At 33.9% G+C, this 18,130-nt stretch overlaps 1 protein-coding gene across 1 annotated transcript in view; it reads left to right on the forward strand.

Moving 5' to 3' along the window:
- LOC108735514 overlaps positions 1-17,168 on the forward strand; it is a 26,093-nt gene extending 8,925 nt beyond the window's left edge. The window contains exons 2-3 of the mRNA XM_025981223.1: positions 4,449-4,531; positions 16,578-17,168. Coding sequence (XP_025837008.1) covers positions 4,449-4,531; positions 16,578-17,045 — 551 coding nt within the window. The 3' untranslated portion in view covers positions 17,046-17,168. The remainder of the gene's footprint in view (positions 1-4,448; positions 4,532-16,577) is intronic.
- The last annotated feature ends 962 nt before the right edge of the window (positions 17,169-18,130 follow it).

The following is an 18,130-nucleotide window of genomic DNA, read 5'->3' on the forward strand; positions in this document are numbered from 1 at the left end:
CAGCCCCGAAAAAAATTGGTCTACCAACCCCAGACGCCATTTTTAATTTTGATCGCATGGCTAGCCTAAACACTGCCGTTGACTTGAAAAATAAGATATGAAATATGATAAATGTGCCCTCATTAAATGCTAGGACTAATAGAAAAATGATTTACATAAAACGAGTAGGCATCAGATCAAAAAATACAATATATCAAAATATTACTTATGTAATTGAAATATGAAAAACATGTCAGTGTTCGAAAACAACGCACGACCGCGATGTGACGCTTCAGACAACTGAGCGGGGCGCGAAATGTAATGCTTGGTTATGATCAGATGACATAGTTCATACACTGTCGAAGAGTTTTCGGTAGTTAGTCTACCTACCCCTATAGTAAACTATCCCCGGTCTCCCCTACTAGGGTTACCAACTTAAAATTTTAGAAAGTCCGTTCGAATAAGTCTGGAGACATCTATTGAATAAGTAAAAGTTCCTTATTCACGGTTTCCTTATTCGCAGGTGAAAAAATTGCAACCCAGTTCCTGTATTCGCGGCTAAAAATTTCATTATTCGCGGATGTAATCGGTAAACAAAAAAAGGATTCGGTGTCATTTATTAAGGGGATTGACCGCAATAGACCGCTCGTGCCTACTGTGAATTTTTCCGAAAACATGGGTTTCTATTCTAAACATTGTGATTTAACGTTGCGAGATAAATATCTGAGTTTTTGTATGGTAACAGACAAAGGTTCACACTAACTCGGCAGGTTTTTAGTTTTCAATAATATGGTCATTAATAGCTTTTACAGGTGCTTAAAATTGATACTTCTTGTAGGACACGTAATTTCAATAGAAATTAAGAAATAAAAAAATGGCCTTCGACAGGCTTTAGAACAAAGCTTTATCTATCTTACTACAAAATTTCAAACCTCTGTTACAAACATTAAACTCATAATATCTAGAACCGATAAGCATGTTTTTACTCTACGGCGCGTGTACTACTGAATCCCCTTAATGTATCGGCATCTTTTGACTATGTACTGTTGGTACGTGCCGAGGAAGCTTTTATAAAAGAGGTAACCGAGTGGACTAATTTGAAAATTCAAAACAAGAAAAAATCACCAATTTTTTTTAACCCTTGTTTAAAGCTGATTATAATGATAATTTCAATTGCGAATTTCTCAATAAATTGATTTTATTCTAATATTATCATCATCATTATCATAAGGTCGTCAGTCCTAAGACTGATTGGACACGTACCTCCACTATTTCCTATCCTGAGCTAAACTTCGCATTTCCCTAAAACTAGAACAGCCCACATCCTTAACTATTTGCGAACAGTAATCTAATCTAGGTCTACCTCTACCCCTCCTAACTCCTGTTTCTGCCTCTAATATGTCTCTGACTAGACCTTCATGCCTGAGAAGGTGTCCTACCANATTTTTTATAGACTGGGGTCCAGAAGAAACTTTATTTTTTTTTTCGGACTAAAATTGGAGAGTTGGTAACCCTAGCGAGTATGTCAGCGTCAATTAAATTTGTATTCTATAATTTGATTGTAGTGTGCATTATTTAAGAGATTTAAAAAGAAATAATGATACCTACCTACAAAGTTTTCAAAACATTATACAGGTAAACATATTGCATTTGTTTATAATAACTAATCCTAATATTAATTTTTTTTGACGAGCAAATTACACACTTCAAAAGTTTTAGTAAAGGTCGAAATTGTGCAAGAAGTATTTTCTAATTCATAAGGGTTATCGTGCAAAAACAAGGGTATGTTTGAAGAACAGGAAATTTTCACTTTTGTTTTATTGCCCATCTGACAGGTTAGTTAGACCGTATCGTATCACTTTAAACATGCAATTTTCCTTTCTTATAGTTCAACGTGTACATGTAGACACCTTATTAAAACGCATGCCTCATTTCATTTAAAACTTCTTGCTCGTAAACGTACTGAACAAAAACTTTAATATACTCATGTCCTTGCGTACTCGTTATTAATATTATTATCTGAATACACATTATTACAGTAATATTAATCAGTATTGCAATAAACAAAACTGAAACACAACTATAATCAATCCAAGGATACTATTATTTAATTGAACCACTAACTTTTCGTAAGATTAATAAAAAAAGTGGTAAAGGTGTAGATGATAGAAAATAGGGGTGGGTGGGATCGAAAGAGGAGGTCTCCCCCACCACTGTACCATAAAAAGTTCGTGGCGGTCTCACCCCCATAAAAAGCTATGGGGGTTAGATGATGGCCCCCCACCCCCTCCAGGGGTAGGGCAGATCGAAAGAGGGCGGTCACCTGAGTAACCTGGGGGTTGAAAATTGATTATTTTGGCAATTTTCATACACAATAATTCAAAGAAAATTCAATAAAATAATTATTTTGAAGCGGGTGGAAGTGGGGGATCGAAAGAGGGTGGTCACTTGAACAAAACCCGATAACCTAACCTAACCTACCCTATTGATAAAGATATTTAAATAATGTTTTATGTAACTTTCTCAATATTTTTATGTATTTTTGGCATATTTATTAATTTTGAACCCACAATACTTTTTATGGGGGTGAGACTGCCACGAATTTTTTATGGTACAGTGGTGGGGGAAACCTCCTCTTTCGATCCCCCACCCCCACCCCCTTCGGAGGTGGTGGCCATCATCTAGACCTTTACCAAAAAAGTTATCCATATACTGCCCACTTAAGTAGACACACTGTATATTTTGGTCTATATCATAGATTGAGTCAAATATTTTATGACTAACGTGAAATTTAAAATACCTAACTAATTGTAAGAAATTTTAATTACTACACCGCACCGTTAATTTTATGCTAATCAGAGGGCTGTGTGCCAAAAACCTTAACATGCTCGACTAATTGTAAATATCGTAATATGCAAAGTAGTACATATGTGTATGCATATTCTACTTAAAAAAAAACATGTGTACAATTCACATGTGATAGAAGTGAAACCTTCAAAAAATTTGGTTTCAAGATCGCGACATTGCATTCGTTTTCAGGATATTTGAAGAATTTTATCATAAAAATGATGAAAAAACTCCACAATCATATAATACAATGCCTTTCCTCAAGCTTTATACTACGCATGCGCGCACGAACATGTACAATGCTGAAGCCCAAGCAAACTCACTATTCCTTGGTAAACACGAGTGGAGGGGGTACGATGCAGAGCACAAAGAGAACCACGAACATAAGAAACACTGTTAATGCTTCCTATATCATTTTCTCCCACGTTAAATCTTATGAATTTATGTGTCTGTCGCTTTTTCGTTTCATCGATCTTCAAATCACAACGATTCTAAAGAAGTTTTCACTTCAAAAAAAAGCAAAACAAGTCAATTTCAAATCGTTATTTTCTCAAGAAACGCGGGCTTATATTTATACTGAAGTTGTTGAAAGGCAAAGCATATTAATCAATAATTATGTAGAATAATAATCAAAATTGTTACATAACAAATTGTCACTACAAAAACAACATTTATAGTTTAGTAACTTCAGTATTTACTAATTATAGCCAACTGATTCGCTAGTTACTCAAACAATTACCCACCACAGGTGCAACAAAGTTAGAAGCTTGAATGGAAATTAAATTTTGATTACGTACATGGTATGGAGATGAAAATAGTATTTCATTATAATTATAATTATCTACGTTTCAAAACCTACAACTCAAACGATGCGCAGACGAAACAAAAAACATTTTAAATATTCGTTGTAAATAGTAGATACTAGCGTTTATAAATACTTACGAGGGTGCGTTTTTAAGTTTGCGGAATGGGTACGTAGGTCATTAGTGAGGGTACTTACTCGAGTCATTACGAATTAAGCAACTCATCATTGGTATACAGCTTTATAGGGTGGAAATAAGTGGGTGGGAGGAGAAAAAGCAAATAAAATTGTAATATAGAAGATATATAAAATGGATGTAAAGATTAGAAATAAGTACGTCAGGTTACGTAGAAAACATGGAAGACGAAATGTGGGAATATGAGGAAAGAAGCAATAAATAAGGTAGTAAAGTATGAGGAGAAGTTAAGGAAGCTGGAAGAAGGGGATATAAAGAAAGAAACGTGGAGGAATAAGGTTATGAAAGTAGAGATTATAAGTAGGTACGATAGAGGCAGGGAGGAGGAATGAGGGTATGGAAATAGAGACTAAAAGTAGGTACGATAGAGACAGGGAGGGAGCGTTAAAAATTTTAAAATCAAACATGACAGATGAAGAAGTGGTTCAGGGAAAGGACAAAGATAGGAGAAATGGTGAGGGATTGATCCAGAATAATAAGAGAGGATTTAAAAAAAAATAGAGATGTCTAAATATGTAGTGGCGTAGTGGGTGTAAAGGATATAGTATGGAGGAACTGGCAGGGGGACTGGCTGCCAAGGTATTTAGAAAGAAGGAGGGAAATAAGTGTAATGGTAAGATTTAGGACTGGAAATGAGTGCAGATGATGTAGATATTGGAAAAAAGAAGAAGAAAGACAATGCAGAATATGTTAAACGGAGGAAGAGAGTTTGACGCATGTGTTGAGCTAAGCCGTTTAAAGAGAATTTTAAGGGATAGGTGAGCATAGTAGAATATAGGGTAGGAAGTATGCGGGAAAAAAGAGGGTAAAGTAGGATTATTTGTATTTGATTTGTTCGTTTAGTAATAAAATTGACAGTCAGAAAATAAGAGAATGAATTGTAACGTATGTGTGTAAAATTTTATCTTTTGGTTAAATAATAATTATAAATAATTACGGTTCCGTTCTTTGTAACTCTCTCTATTTCCGGTAAGTCATACGATTTTACGTATTTGTTGCAGTGAATTATACTAATATAAATGGAAATTCACTGCTAACTACCGCTGACTTATGTATGTGGATAATCAAAAGATATTATTTAGCAAACGGTTATAAACGGAAATAAATCGCAATTTTAACTGGCTGTTCTCCATCGTTCCAATCACCGAATAGGTATTTCTTGGAAAATAAAATTACCTTCAACTAACACCGACGTTGAAATGAAAAACAGGTCATTAGTAGGAAGTTTACAATCTACAACAATTAACGAACTTGAACTGACAAAAACGAATGAAAACACGATAGACATCATCCATAATAAACTTTTTAGAGACGTTCGATCTTTCATTATTCTTTTCTATAGTGAATGACAAAAAGTAAATAAAAAAAGAAAAAGGAAAACGGGTCACACATACCTACATAATAGACCTAAAGAATTTGTGAATGAATATTGGCGACGTTTTAGCAAGGAATCAACGTTAGTATTTTACACACTTTGCAATCGGAAATCAAAGTAGAGCAATTTTAAAAATAAGTTAAATTTTAAATAAATTGATGACGATGTTCCGTGCTCGACATGCTCCGTGATAACGTGAGCATGACGGAACGGAAAAATATCGAAGGCAATAAATCAAACTACTTTTGATTAGGTATTTCCGATAATGCGTGATTAATACACATCAGGAACGATATTTACTAGTTTCTTATTTTACTTTATCATTTGGTATACTACAAAAGTTAAAGAGAAAATATGTATAAATTACGTAAAGGATTTATGAGGATTTAGAATAAAGAAAAAACAATACCTGTCCTAAGTACCGAACAATACTTTTATTAGGATCACAAGATTACGGTAGGGTCAGACAACAAGGCAACACCCACTTTGTGCCGTTTATTTTATTTGTTAATATCAATGTAAACTAGGGATGACCGATATTCATCGATATTCATAGATGTTTAGTTGGAAAAAAACATCGATGTTTTGATAATTTTTTTTTAACTTTTGTAATTTCAAAAACAATAAACGCATTTCATAAATATAATAGACAGTTTTATTTGTTACCGAAAACATCGATATTTTTTGGCCAAATCGATATTTTTCAATCGATATTTATCGTACATCGATACTTTTGATTCGATGTTAACATTTATTTTTGAATGACTCGTTTAGATATGGGTCCAGTTTAGTTGTTTTATTTTCAAATCGACTCAATAATTTCGTCTGTGAGTTGATTATTAGTCAGCTAAGCAAAAATATCGATGTATCGATAATAATTATTTGTCAATATATCGATAACAATCATACCAAATGACAACTGTCGATATATCGATAGTCATCGTTATATTGATATTTTCCATGTATTAATAACTATCAATATACAACGGCCTTTTTTACAGAGCGTTCAATTTCTTACAAAAATGCCTTAATACTCATTTTTGTACAGAAATTCGTTGTCGAGTTACAATTTTCCAATACGTATTAAAAAAGAAAAATATTAATATTAAAGGCTTAAATTTTTGCGGGGTCTATGTCTAACGATTTTTCAGTGTTTTAACAAATTAGTCAATTTTTTTGAAACATCCTAATACATATAATTACATATCGGTAATTATGGATTTTTTTTTAATATTTTTGAAATTAGATATTTTCTAAGAAAAAATGAACAACACTTATATACGGATTTATTTAGAAACAATAACTACCAGAATTAAAAATTATGTATTTAAATATATACATACATCGATAGTTATCAGATGCTTATTGTTATCAATGTATCGATAACTATCGTTCCAATAAATCGGTTATTATCAGTTGCTAATGGTATTATCGATATATTGGGATCCGTCAAATGGGCATATACCATCTGGTGGCAAAATTTATAACTCGAACGAGGGAAAAATTTACATAGGAACTGTGCACGCAAATTGTAAAATTGTTTATTAAAATAATAAAACACGTTAAAAAAGTAAAAATTTTTTTGATGATGGAGTCAACGAAGTTTTCTTCTAAAGTTAAATCAAATAAAAAGTTAATATGTTCAGTGAAAAGCTGCAATAGCACTTCAGACATAGATCTTCACTCTTCACCTACATTAACTACTTTCCAATAAAAACTAACCGTTTTATATATGTAAAAAATATATTCGGAAAATTAGAGAAAAAAGTAAACTAATAGAAGCTTGGATGAAAGCAGTAGGTATCAAAGAAGTGAATTCCGGAATAAAAATTTGTTCACGTCATTTTAATGCACATGATTATATTTCAGCAAGTATTTACCATCAGCCATAACCTTAATATTTAAAACTAGAATCATACTAAAATTATAAAGTGAGAAATTATTTATTCCTGTGTAATTGATTTAACACAATTCTAATGATACGATATAAGTATTTTGAGGTTAAGAACCTACCTGCTGCAATACAACAAAGTTGCAATAATGTGTTTGCAACGTTCTCTTAAATCGGCTTTGCACGTGCAAGTCATTGATATGATATTGCTTAAATCACCCAGAATCACCTCACCAATTATATAACGTGAATCACTTTTTAAATCCGAAGTTTGTAAAAAGTAGGCAGTAAACTTGACGGAATTTGAAGGCTAGCTTCCGGATTTGTTATTTCCGAATTTTATAATGTGATTGGCATTAAAAACACGCTCACCTTCAACGAAATTTCCTTTCCGAGGCTTTGTGTCAGCCCAATCACATATTGTGTCAATACTTATCATTTTATCGTAATTTAAAAACTTGGAAATTGCACGGTACACTATAGGAACTACGATAAATTTTCCCTAATCAGCGCCATGTTTTTAGGCTCCTCCCATTTGACGGATCCCAATAGATATACACAAATTATGTTATTATACTATTATTATTATATATTAAAATACAAATATAATTGTAAATTACACAATAATCAAAAAAAAATGTTAGAAACTGATATTTAAATATAAATGGTGGATTATCAATTCCCCGCCATCTTTTATTAACAATAGATTTAGGTACTTCACAAAAGCTTTTTCGATGAGCTTGTTTATTAATTTAATCGCTGTTATTTATTTCTGAAATACGGAATGACAAATCTACCAAGTTGTTCAATTTAAAAATTTACGCAATATGGTTACAACTCACGCTACCGATACTACCTATATACACATACTTCTTCAATCATCTACTAAAGTAACACAATATAGTATCATCAACTTTCTGCGTTCTTATTGATATTAAAAAAACAGCTTAATTTAAACAGCGTACCTGTACGATTTTGTGCAATTTGTATAGGTACATATACGTTCATAAATATTCTTATTCTTACAGCCATTTTTAGATTATGCTTTGTAATAAACTTATTTAACTTTCATTTCAGTGTCATTTCAACAATGTAGTATACATGCAGTAAGGAGTTTTTCTGCAAGTTTCCCCGGTAGAAGAAAGTATAATTTTGATAAGATGCAAGAAACAACCACTACATCTGATATAAGCTTCCTAAAGGACAAAAGCATTTCATTATTATCCGCCAAAAGAAGGTGATGATTAATTGAATTTACTTGATGGAAATTCATTATAAAATTAAATTTTCAAAATTTTATTGTCAACTTGATATATTGTTTCGTCACGTTGGTTTTAACTTCGTCGCGAATTGAATAGTAAGAAGAAAGTATTTCTTAATATAAAGTTAGTAGAATGGAAATGAAATTAGTGCCTTCTGATAGAAAACATGGGAGGCACTTTCAAAGTTCGCCTGCAGGGCACTTTCGATAGTTACCCTACTGATGTGCATACACGTATAAGAAACGTTAGAAAAACAGGATTAATTGAGAGTAAGAAAGTAATTTTTAACTTTTGCTAATCAAACATGAAAATAAAATGATTCTTAAATATCAGAGAAATATCAAAGCTTTAAAGTCTATGATTCAAAAAAGACTACAAGCTAGATAAGGTCAAAATTGCTCCAGCTTAGATTTTTATTTGTAAATTTCTATTTCGAAAGAACATATTTCAAAACTCCTTTAGCCAAGAAAATACCATAAATTGCGTGGTGAGCGCCATCTGTAGTACGATGCTACATTTTAGGATTACGTATGCTCCAGCAAGGTCCATTTAAAAATATGGATATCTACTTGCTGAAACGAATCCCGGCGTGGCTCACCTCAACGTGATAGGCATGTTACCATAATCGAACAAAATAGTTCGAAGTGGTCTGTATTGTGTCGAAACTGCCAGACGCAGATAGCGATTTCGATCTTTTTGGATCTCATCAGTGCGTCGCTGGCAGCTCCGGCAGAACACAGACCAACCTTTACCTGCTGTCTTAACAGCGCGTTTTAGAAAATACCACAAATGGCGTGGTGAGCGCCATCTGTAGTATTCGTTTCAGCAAGTAGATATCCATATTTTTAAATGGACCTTGCTGGAGCATACGTAATCCTAAAATGTAGCATCGTCTGGCAGTTTCGACACAATACAGACCACTTCGAATTATTTTGTTCGATTATGGTAACATGCCTATACGTTGAGGTGAACCCACGTCGAGATTCGTTTCATTATATCTGCCACTACTGTTAACTGATTAGTTCAAAATGAAGAATAGGGAGTGTCACGCTATTTATATAAGATAAACATCACACCAAACTCCACCGAAGAAATACCCCCACAACCCCAAGTCGATAGGGGATGAGGGATATTTTTTAGATAATTACCGTATTAACATAATTACAGACTTTATTATCAACTTAGAGTTGTGGCGGTGTTTCCTCGGTGGATTGTGATATGTTGTTTATATACGTTTAAATAAAGTTTATAATTATGTTAATACATATAAAAAGGGAGACATGTAGTAAATTTTAATTTTTCAACTCTGTAAATTTTTTTTAATAAGGGACGCCCAACGGTTAAAATATTTTTTTCCCGACTTAATAAACCTCTCTTTGACATCCCCCTCAACTCCAACTCGATTGGGTTGGAGGAAGATTTTTGTGTCATTTTGCAACTAAATCACTTTAATAATACGTCTCACAGGTGAATGACACGAATAGGTTTTTGACCCTATTATAAATAATTATGTTAAAACATCTTTCTAAATTAGAGTATGACATACTAGTAAGGCTTCAATAACCTCTTGATTGTTACGTCAAATCAATAATATTCTGTATAAGGTTAAAGAAGGAACGGATATAATCCAGTGGCGTTGTTTATCTACGTAATAATTTATAGTTTAACAAATAATATAAATTATTTTATATAATGCTGGTATTTTATGAATAGTTCTAGTTAGAAGAATCTAGTTTTGGGGGTTGGAATCAAAAATAAGTTTTTTTTGTAGGTACACAAAAGAAGGGACATGGTTAAAACTTTATTTTCGATTAATTCATTTAGCTATAGGCTGGTTGTTTTATTACCTTTTTCGCAACCCCCAAAGTTAGGGGAAAGAATGGTTTCTACATCTAACATGTATGTACGAGAAATGATTCCAAAGTTTTGGGAATTTAGCTTTAATTTTTATTATTTTGTTAATTTTCCTCAATGTTACAATGTAGTTTTTCAACATAATCTCCATTTAACTGAATACATTAATCCCAACGATAAACTAATTTTTTTAAGCCGTCCTCAAAAAACTTTTTCGGTGTCTCCTCAACGCACCTATTTATGGCAGGTTTTACGTTAGTTAAATTCTCAAATCGAACACCCCCAAGGCAGAGATTTCTAACCTTTTTAATATTGTTACCCCTGTGACCTATTAGGAAAACTGATTTTAACCCGACCTTAAAATGTTATCAATACAAACAACACAAGGAGATACAAATATCTTTAATAATCGCAAATTGCACATCAGTCTTAGAATTTTATTTTAATTTTATATACCTAAACAATAAATTAAGTAAAAATAGTTAGTGTGATGGTTGGTAATATTTTGCATTTTTCAAGTTTTTTTATGTTAGCTTTAATTTCGCTTAAAGCGTATTTTTAGTCATTTAGAAGGATTGTGGTCCTTATTTTTAGTGTAACCAAAGATGAAAAACCACTCTCACATCTATAGGTGGTGGCAAAGGGTAATGGCATTTTTAAAGTTCTATTAGCTAGAGCAGGATATTCGGCACCAACTTTTCGCCAAAATGTGCTAAGATTATAATTTTGAAGTTCTACTCTACAAGTGATATTTTGGCGTAGTCCAAGATATTCAACTTTGACCGTTAGGTCTTCGTCTTTAATAATGTAGTGAATGGTCTTTATATCCAAGAACTGGACTGATGGTTATCCATATCCGGAAAATATTGCTTTAGTGAGTTTATTGATAAATGCCGAACCACAGATCAAATCAAATATAATCTTGTTTGGTTCAATATTTACCAATTGTGCATACAGTTGTAAAAACATCGACACATCTATAATTTTATATTTTTACTATCTAGCTACGTATTTTAGGTTTTAATTATTAGGTTCTTTGTTACCTCCACAGAATAACTGATTTACCCCCGCGGGGGTAATTACCCCCAGGTTCGGAATCACTGGGAACAGACGATAATCACTGGGTGTAAGACCCCGAGAATAAGGTGGGTGCGGATGCAATTTCCATCGTAAATCGTTCAAAACATCCTTCGTTTTTCATGCGGTGTGTGGTCTTGCATTATCCTGTTGCAATAACGGACGCTTATGCAACTTTCTAGGCCGTTTTTTGACAAGTGCCTCTCGTAGTGGTCCGAATATTACATTCCAATAATATTCTGCGTTAATTGTAATACCTTTCGCCAGATAATCCATAAAAATAATCCTTTCGCAATCTCAGAATACACTAAGCATTACCTTTCCAACAGACGGAACTGCACGCGTCTTCACTGGAGGCCCTTCTTCAGGTTTGCGCCATTATTTGGATTGACTTTTGGTCTCAGGATTGACGTAAGGAATCCACGTTTCGTCAGTGGTTATTATTCGTTGCTAAAATTCCAAAATTCATCACCGTAACGAGCAACACCTATTGAGTATCTGTTCTGGTCCCAACAGCCTTGGCACCCAACGCGCTGAAATCTTGTTAACCCCCAAACAATCCTGCAGGTGTCATGAACTTGTAGTGTATCTATCACTAGGCGCACGCTAATTTGACGAATAGTCATTAGCCTGTCCTCTTTCAGTAGGTCTTCGACGGCAGTAATGTTTCTTTCATTCACCGACGTGCTTGGGTGCCCACTGTGTGGATCATTTTCTAGTGATGTTCTACCGGTTTTAAAACGATCGATCCACCGTTAAACAGTACTTTTGGATTCAGCAGATTCACCAAATACTCCTTGCAGACCCTGAATCATTTCTGATATTTTCACACCTTTACACAAAAGAAAATTATTGCTCGTTGAGATTTTGTTGCGTCTTCCATGGTAACATAAACAGTGCTATGAAAACGCGTTTATATCAGTCGAAAATCTGAATCAGACTGAACAATATTTGCATTAGATAGTTACATAAACATTTTTTGTCTTCAGTCTTGTCTGGCACCAATAACATTGCCTATAAGTTCTGCGTAATTACAGTTCCATGCAGAATTTTGGAAACATCCCTCGTATATATCTTTATGCTCCTAATCAGCACGCAAAACTGCACTATATACTAAAATTTCAACGAAATCATAGGTGTGCATTAATATAATGATATCAAATCTACTGAATCATTTCGTTCCTCAGAAAGGGGACTCTTACAGGATCACTTCGTTGTCCGTTCGTCTATAAAGTATCACTTCTGACAGTACATCGTAGGGATAGATATACAGGGGCAAACGATTAGTATGCTCACATTTGCAGATGATATAGCAGTATTAGAGATAGCTTTAAATAAAATGAAAGCGGTATTGACAAAATAGCATTGAATGAAAATAAATAAAAGTAAAACTAAAATACTGGTATGCAAGGGAAGAAAAGGTGGGAAAAGAGCGAATATAAAGATAGGAGACGAAAAATTAGAAGTGGCTAGTAGGGATATAAAGCAGAGGATAGGGCAGGGTCGTGTCGCCTTTAATAAAAAGAAGTCACTTCTATGTTCCCTAAATTTTCAAACCCGGACTACAAATGAAGCTCCCCGCCGGACGCTCCCCGGATGCCCTTTAAACTAGGACAAATCCGGGGAAACCCGGACAGATGGCAACCTAGCTTTAAATAAAATGGAAGCGGTACTAACAGATCAGTACTGTATGAAAGTAATTTAAAGTAAAACTAAAATACTAGTATGCAAGGGAAGAAAATGTAGGGAAGGAGCGAACATAAAGACAGGAGACGAAAAATTAGAAAAAGTGGCTGATTTTAGATATCTAGGAAGTCAGATAAGTCAGGACGGAAGGAGTAGTAGGGATATAAAGCAAAGAATGGTGTATGGTTGTGGCGCCTTTAATAAAAAGAAGTCACTTCTATGCTCACGAACGGTTAATTTAGAAATTCGAAAAAGTTTGTTAAAGGTGTATGTTTGGAACGCGGCGATGTACGGGTGCGAAACATGGAAAGTGGGCACCGCGGAAAATAAAAGGTTAGAAGCCTTCGAAATGTGGTGTTATAGGCGAATGATGAGGATAACGTGGGTAGGTATTACATTTTAGCATAAATGTTAGGTATATTTTTAATTATCTTTATTCATATTCTTAGATATATGTTTTTTTGTTCTGTTAGTAATCGTTATCTTGTACGCTCAAGATATTTCTTGAAAATCTGGTTTTTTAGAAAGTTACTTGCTTTGACGTGATGCACGAGAATTTCGAAGAACCGACCCATAGCAGGTACTGTAGGGGTAGCTTTCTAAAAAGTCCAAAATAGTAATAGTCGTTTCGAATAGTTGCCTTGTTAATACAAACTTTTTCCTTCGCTTATAAATTTCATGTCTACAATAGTTTTTATCATTAATATATTGGTTATTCGAAATAAACTCTGCTGGTTATTTATTTGAAATCCACCCCTTCAGATAAATATTTAACAGTAGGAAAGGTTAGAAATGAAGAGGTAATAGAAAGAATAGGAGAACAGAGAACTCTATGGTAGTCAATAAAAAATNCAAGATATTTCTTGAAAATCTGGTTTTTTAGAAAGTTACTTGCTTTGACGTGATGCACGAGAATTTCGAAGAACCGACCCATAGCAGGTACTGTACTGTAGGGGTAGCTTTCTAAAAAGTCCAAAATAGTAATAGTCGTTTCGAATAGTTGCCTTGTTAATACAAACTTTTTCCTTCGCTTATAAATTTCATGTCTACAATAGTTTTTATCATTAATATATTGGTTATTCGAAATAAACTCTGCTGGTTATTTATTTGAAATCCACCCCTTCAGATAAATATTTAACAGTAGGAAAGGTTAGAAATGAAGAGGTAATAGAAAGAATAGGAGAACAGAGAACTCTATGGTAGTTAATAAAAAATAGGCGAGATAGGTTGGTAGGACTCCTTCTCAGACATGAAGGTCTAGTCAGAGACATTGTATTAGAGGCATAAAAACAGGAGTTAGGAGGGGTAGAGGTAGACCTAGGTTAGATTACTGTCCGCAAATAGTTATGGATGTGGGATGTTCTAGTTTTATAGAAATGCGAAGTTTAGCTCAGGATAGGAAAAGAGTAGAGGTACGTGTCCAACCAGTCATAGGACTGACGACCTTATGATGATAACTCATTATCATGCAGGTTAGATTATAAGAGTCGGAATTGTCACTAGGATTACAAAGAAATTGTTTTAATAATTTTGCATAGCACACAGCAGTACAAAAATATCAACTAGGATATTGTAAAACTCCAAAATTCCACAATACATTTAGAAACCTAGAACGTGTTTCGACAGCCAAGGATTCAACTCTAGTTTTAAGGTTTTTAGTATACATTCAGCATATGCCTAAACAGAATAACAAATTTATCATTTATTAATCGCTAGATTTATATGTTTCAAAAATCTGTGATTCACTACCTTTTTTTTTTGTAGGTATTTAATATATAAATCAAAGAATTCGTAAATGCATTTATCAAAAGTTATGTGAAAACGTTGGAGTTTTACTGCCATTAGCCACCCTTCAAAAATTCAAAAGAAATTAATTTTGAACATAACGCTAATATATATTCTTTTCAGAGTTATAAAAGTATGGTTCGATTCGGTCTGTATCGATTTTGTTACTGTGAATATATTAATCATAAACACATCCTAATTTTTAAATCTGAAAAAGGGCAAACTGGTACTGGCTTGTTGTAAAACGAAGTTCAGGACTAAAATTTTAATAGATACAAAATAGTATTTAAATAAATTGACAGTTTTATTATCCACCGTTGTCACAAAATAGGGCATTATTTGTTAAAGCAGTTATGTTAGACAATAATAATTATACAACCATAAATACAGACTTCCTTATATGTGGCCCAAAACTATACCCCCCCTAAAAACAGCACTGCTTACTATTCAAAATCTGAACAGAACACAGTTAATAGATGATTATAGTTGGAACGATCAAAATTGGCATAATCGGTAATAAATTACCTGTGAGAATGAACGTATCTTCTTTCTTTTTTCCACTTGGAACTGCAGTCATTTGCTACGTTTTGAACACGCCCTTGTTAAGTTAGGAAATGCTCCATGAGTAGTGCAGACAACATAAAAAGAGATAACCGAATAACAGTAAGCGATGCAGCTATTAGGTTGTTTACGTATGCAAAAGATCAAGGTCTACTTAATAACTGCCTGGTTAGAATTATACCTTTAAACAAACGTCTTCGCATTTCTAAATTCCTGAAAATGTTGAACTTTCTTTAATGTCCGATACTGGCAACATTATCAAATTCTCCTTGTCTGCATTTCTTTCTGTTACACATCAATTGGCGTAATGTTATTCCTCGTTTTTTATTAGTGTCCGCTGCAATTCCTACCTAACATCTCTTTTCTATGTTTACGATATTCCCTACAAAGTCTGTCGTGTATAAAAATAGGTGTGACAGTTTCATTACGGATTATGCCAATTTTGAACGTCTCAACTATAGTCAGTTTCATTTATTAATTATAAACTTTAACCTATTGAAATGTGTTCCTTTTTTTGAGCGTAATACATATTTATAAAAATAAAATAGGATAAAGGGGTAAATTTGCTTTACTCCTGGGGAAGAAGTTCGAAGGTGCAAAATAAGCAACTATAACTTTTCGAAAAACTTAACGTATAGCGATTAATTTGATACCGAAACCTACTATAATTTCCATTTAAAAAAGTTTTGGTTATACAATATAAAAAAATGAGATCCGGGAAAAATTCTGTAAAATAAGTGTTTGAAGTGAAACTTCTATATAGACGACGAGGTCTTACGATTTGTTCTGTCACGAAAAAGCGTTACGGCCGCGTGAAGGGGGTAGACGGTATATCGCGTGATGAGAGACGCAATCGGCGGAAAGAGAGTAGGCTGGCGGCGCCGGCGGAGAGAGCGCAATAGCTGTGTTAGATGAATATAATGCGCAGCCGCGCGGATAGCGGGGAGTCCCCTAGAGTCCGGCGGCGGGTGCTGTGCTCAGCTGTTGTTTTCTTACCTCTGCTCTCCACGTGGATGGACATCATTACCTTTATTTGCAGTCTGTGTAAAAATCAAACAATAATTTGCAGTAAACTTGTTAAAACGAAATATGTGCTGGGACACATAGTAGAAGTGAAACTTCAACGGACAAGTAGAAAAACCAATGGCAACGGACAAATGGAAAAACGAATCTCAACAAAATTTTTAATTAAAAGTTTTACGGCCAGGTTTTTAAGTTGGACAAGTACACTAACAATCTGCCCGTAAAACTTGAAGTAAAAATTTTGTTTCGATTCGCTTTTCCACTTGTCCGTTGAAGTTTCGCTTCTACTATGTGTCCCAGCACACATTTCGTTTTTGCTATGTTTGTCGTTTTTAGGATTCTGCACTGATACCTACTCAATTTTTGTTTATAGATTTGATAACAATGTAGGAAATATATCAGCACATTCAACAGAAGGTGCAGAAAACAAAGAATCGACTACATCAGAAAAATTACCTAACGATCCAATAAACGATAACAAACCATCATCGGAAGAAACTTCAACTGCGAAAGAAAATTCGTCGCCGAAATTCGACAGCGATAAAGAAAAACAATGTTGGGAACTGTACACGAAAGTCAATCAAAAGGGAGTTAGCGTAACTTTCGATACCATCTTACGAGGAATGTTAACGCCCACCGAATATAGGCTACGAAGGAGGCACTCCCTTGCAGAAGTCGAAACTCCTAATAGCAAGAATTATCGTTGATTTCAACTACTGATAGCAAAACTATTAATGCCGAAATGCACCAGCTACTTCTTGTAATAAATGCGATAGAAATCAGTAGGAATAAAATTCTTTAGCCTAGAAAAAAAATTAACTACACTAGGAAAAAATTAGCGAATAACTAATTGGTAAACCGTATTCAATAAGTTAAAATACATATTTATGATTAAAAAATGTTTGTAGTTCGAAATAAATTAATATTAAAAATTTTAAATAATTCAAACTTTCGACAATACCTAAAGAGAGCAATATTGTAGGTGCATTGCTTGCATTATTAAATCTACATTGCGTGCGATACAGCAATATGAAATATTCGCTAGCCTTATGTATTTACAAAAATGTGTCAATGATGTGTTATTTATAAAATTTTAATCAAATTTCTTTACTGTTGTTGGTAAAATTATGGTAATGATTAGTTTATCTCTAAGTTAAGTACTAATGATTAATTCTTAAACGAAATATTATTTAATTTTATAACAAGTAGAGTGAGCAGTGAGGCCAGAGCAACACCTGTCTCTCATCAACCAATCACATTTTAAAGGTTTACTTTTAAATAAATTTGAGGATCCCAGATCAGAACAGATTCTTTTCAATTCGCTAACATCTGTTATCGTTTAAATTCGCTAAAAGAGCATATTCAAGTAAATGTCATCATAAGGTCGTTAGTCCTAAGACTAGTTGGACACACACCTCCACTCTTTCCTATCCAGAGCTAATTTTCGCATTTCCCTGAAATTAAAACAACCCACATTCTTAACTATTTGCAAACAGTAATCTAATCTACGTCTACCTCCACCCCTCCTAACTCCCGTTTCTGCCTCTAATACGTCTCTGACTAGACCTTCATGCCTGACAAGGTGTCCTAGCAACCTATCTCGCCTATTTCTTATTTACTTCCATAGAGTTCTTTGTTCTCCTATTTTTTATAATACCTCTTCATTTCTAACCTTTTCTATCCACGATATTCTCATCATTCGCCGGTAACACGTTTCTAACCTTTTCTTTTCCGCCGCGCCAACCGTCCATGTTTCGCACCAGTACAGCGCCGCGCTCCAAACATACACCTT

This window comes from Agrilus planipennis, unplaced genomic scaffold (assembly GCF_000699045.2).
Source record: "Agrilus planipennis isolate EAB-ADULT unplaced genomic scaffold, Apla_2.0 scaffold9, whole genome shotgun sequence".
Lineage (NCBI taxonomy): Eukaryota > Metazoa > Arthropoda > Insecta > Coleoptera > Buprestidae > Agrilus > Agrilus planipennis.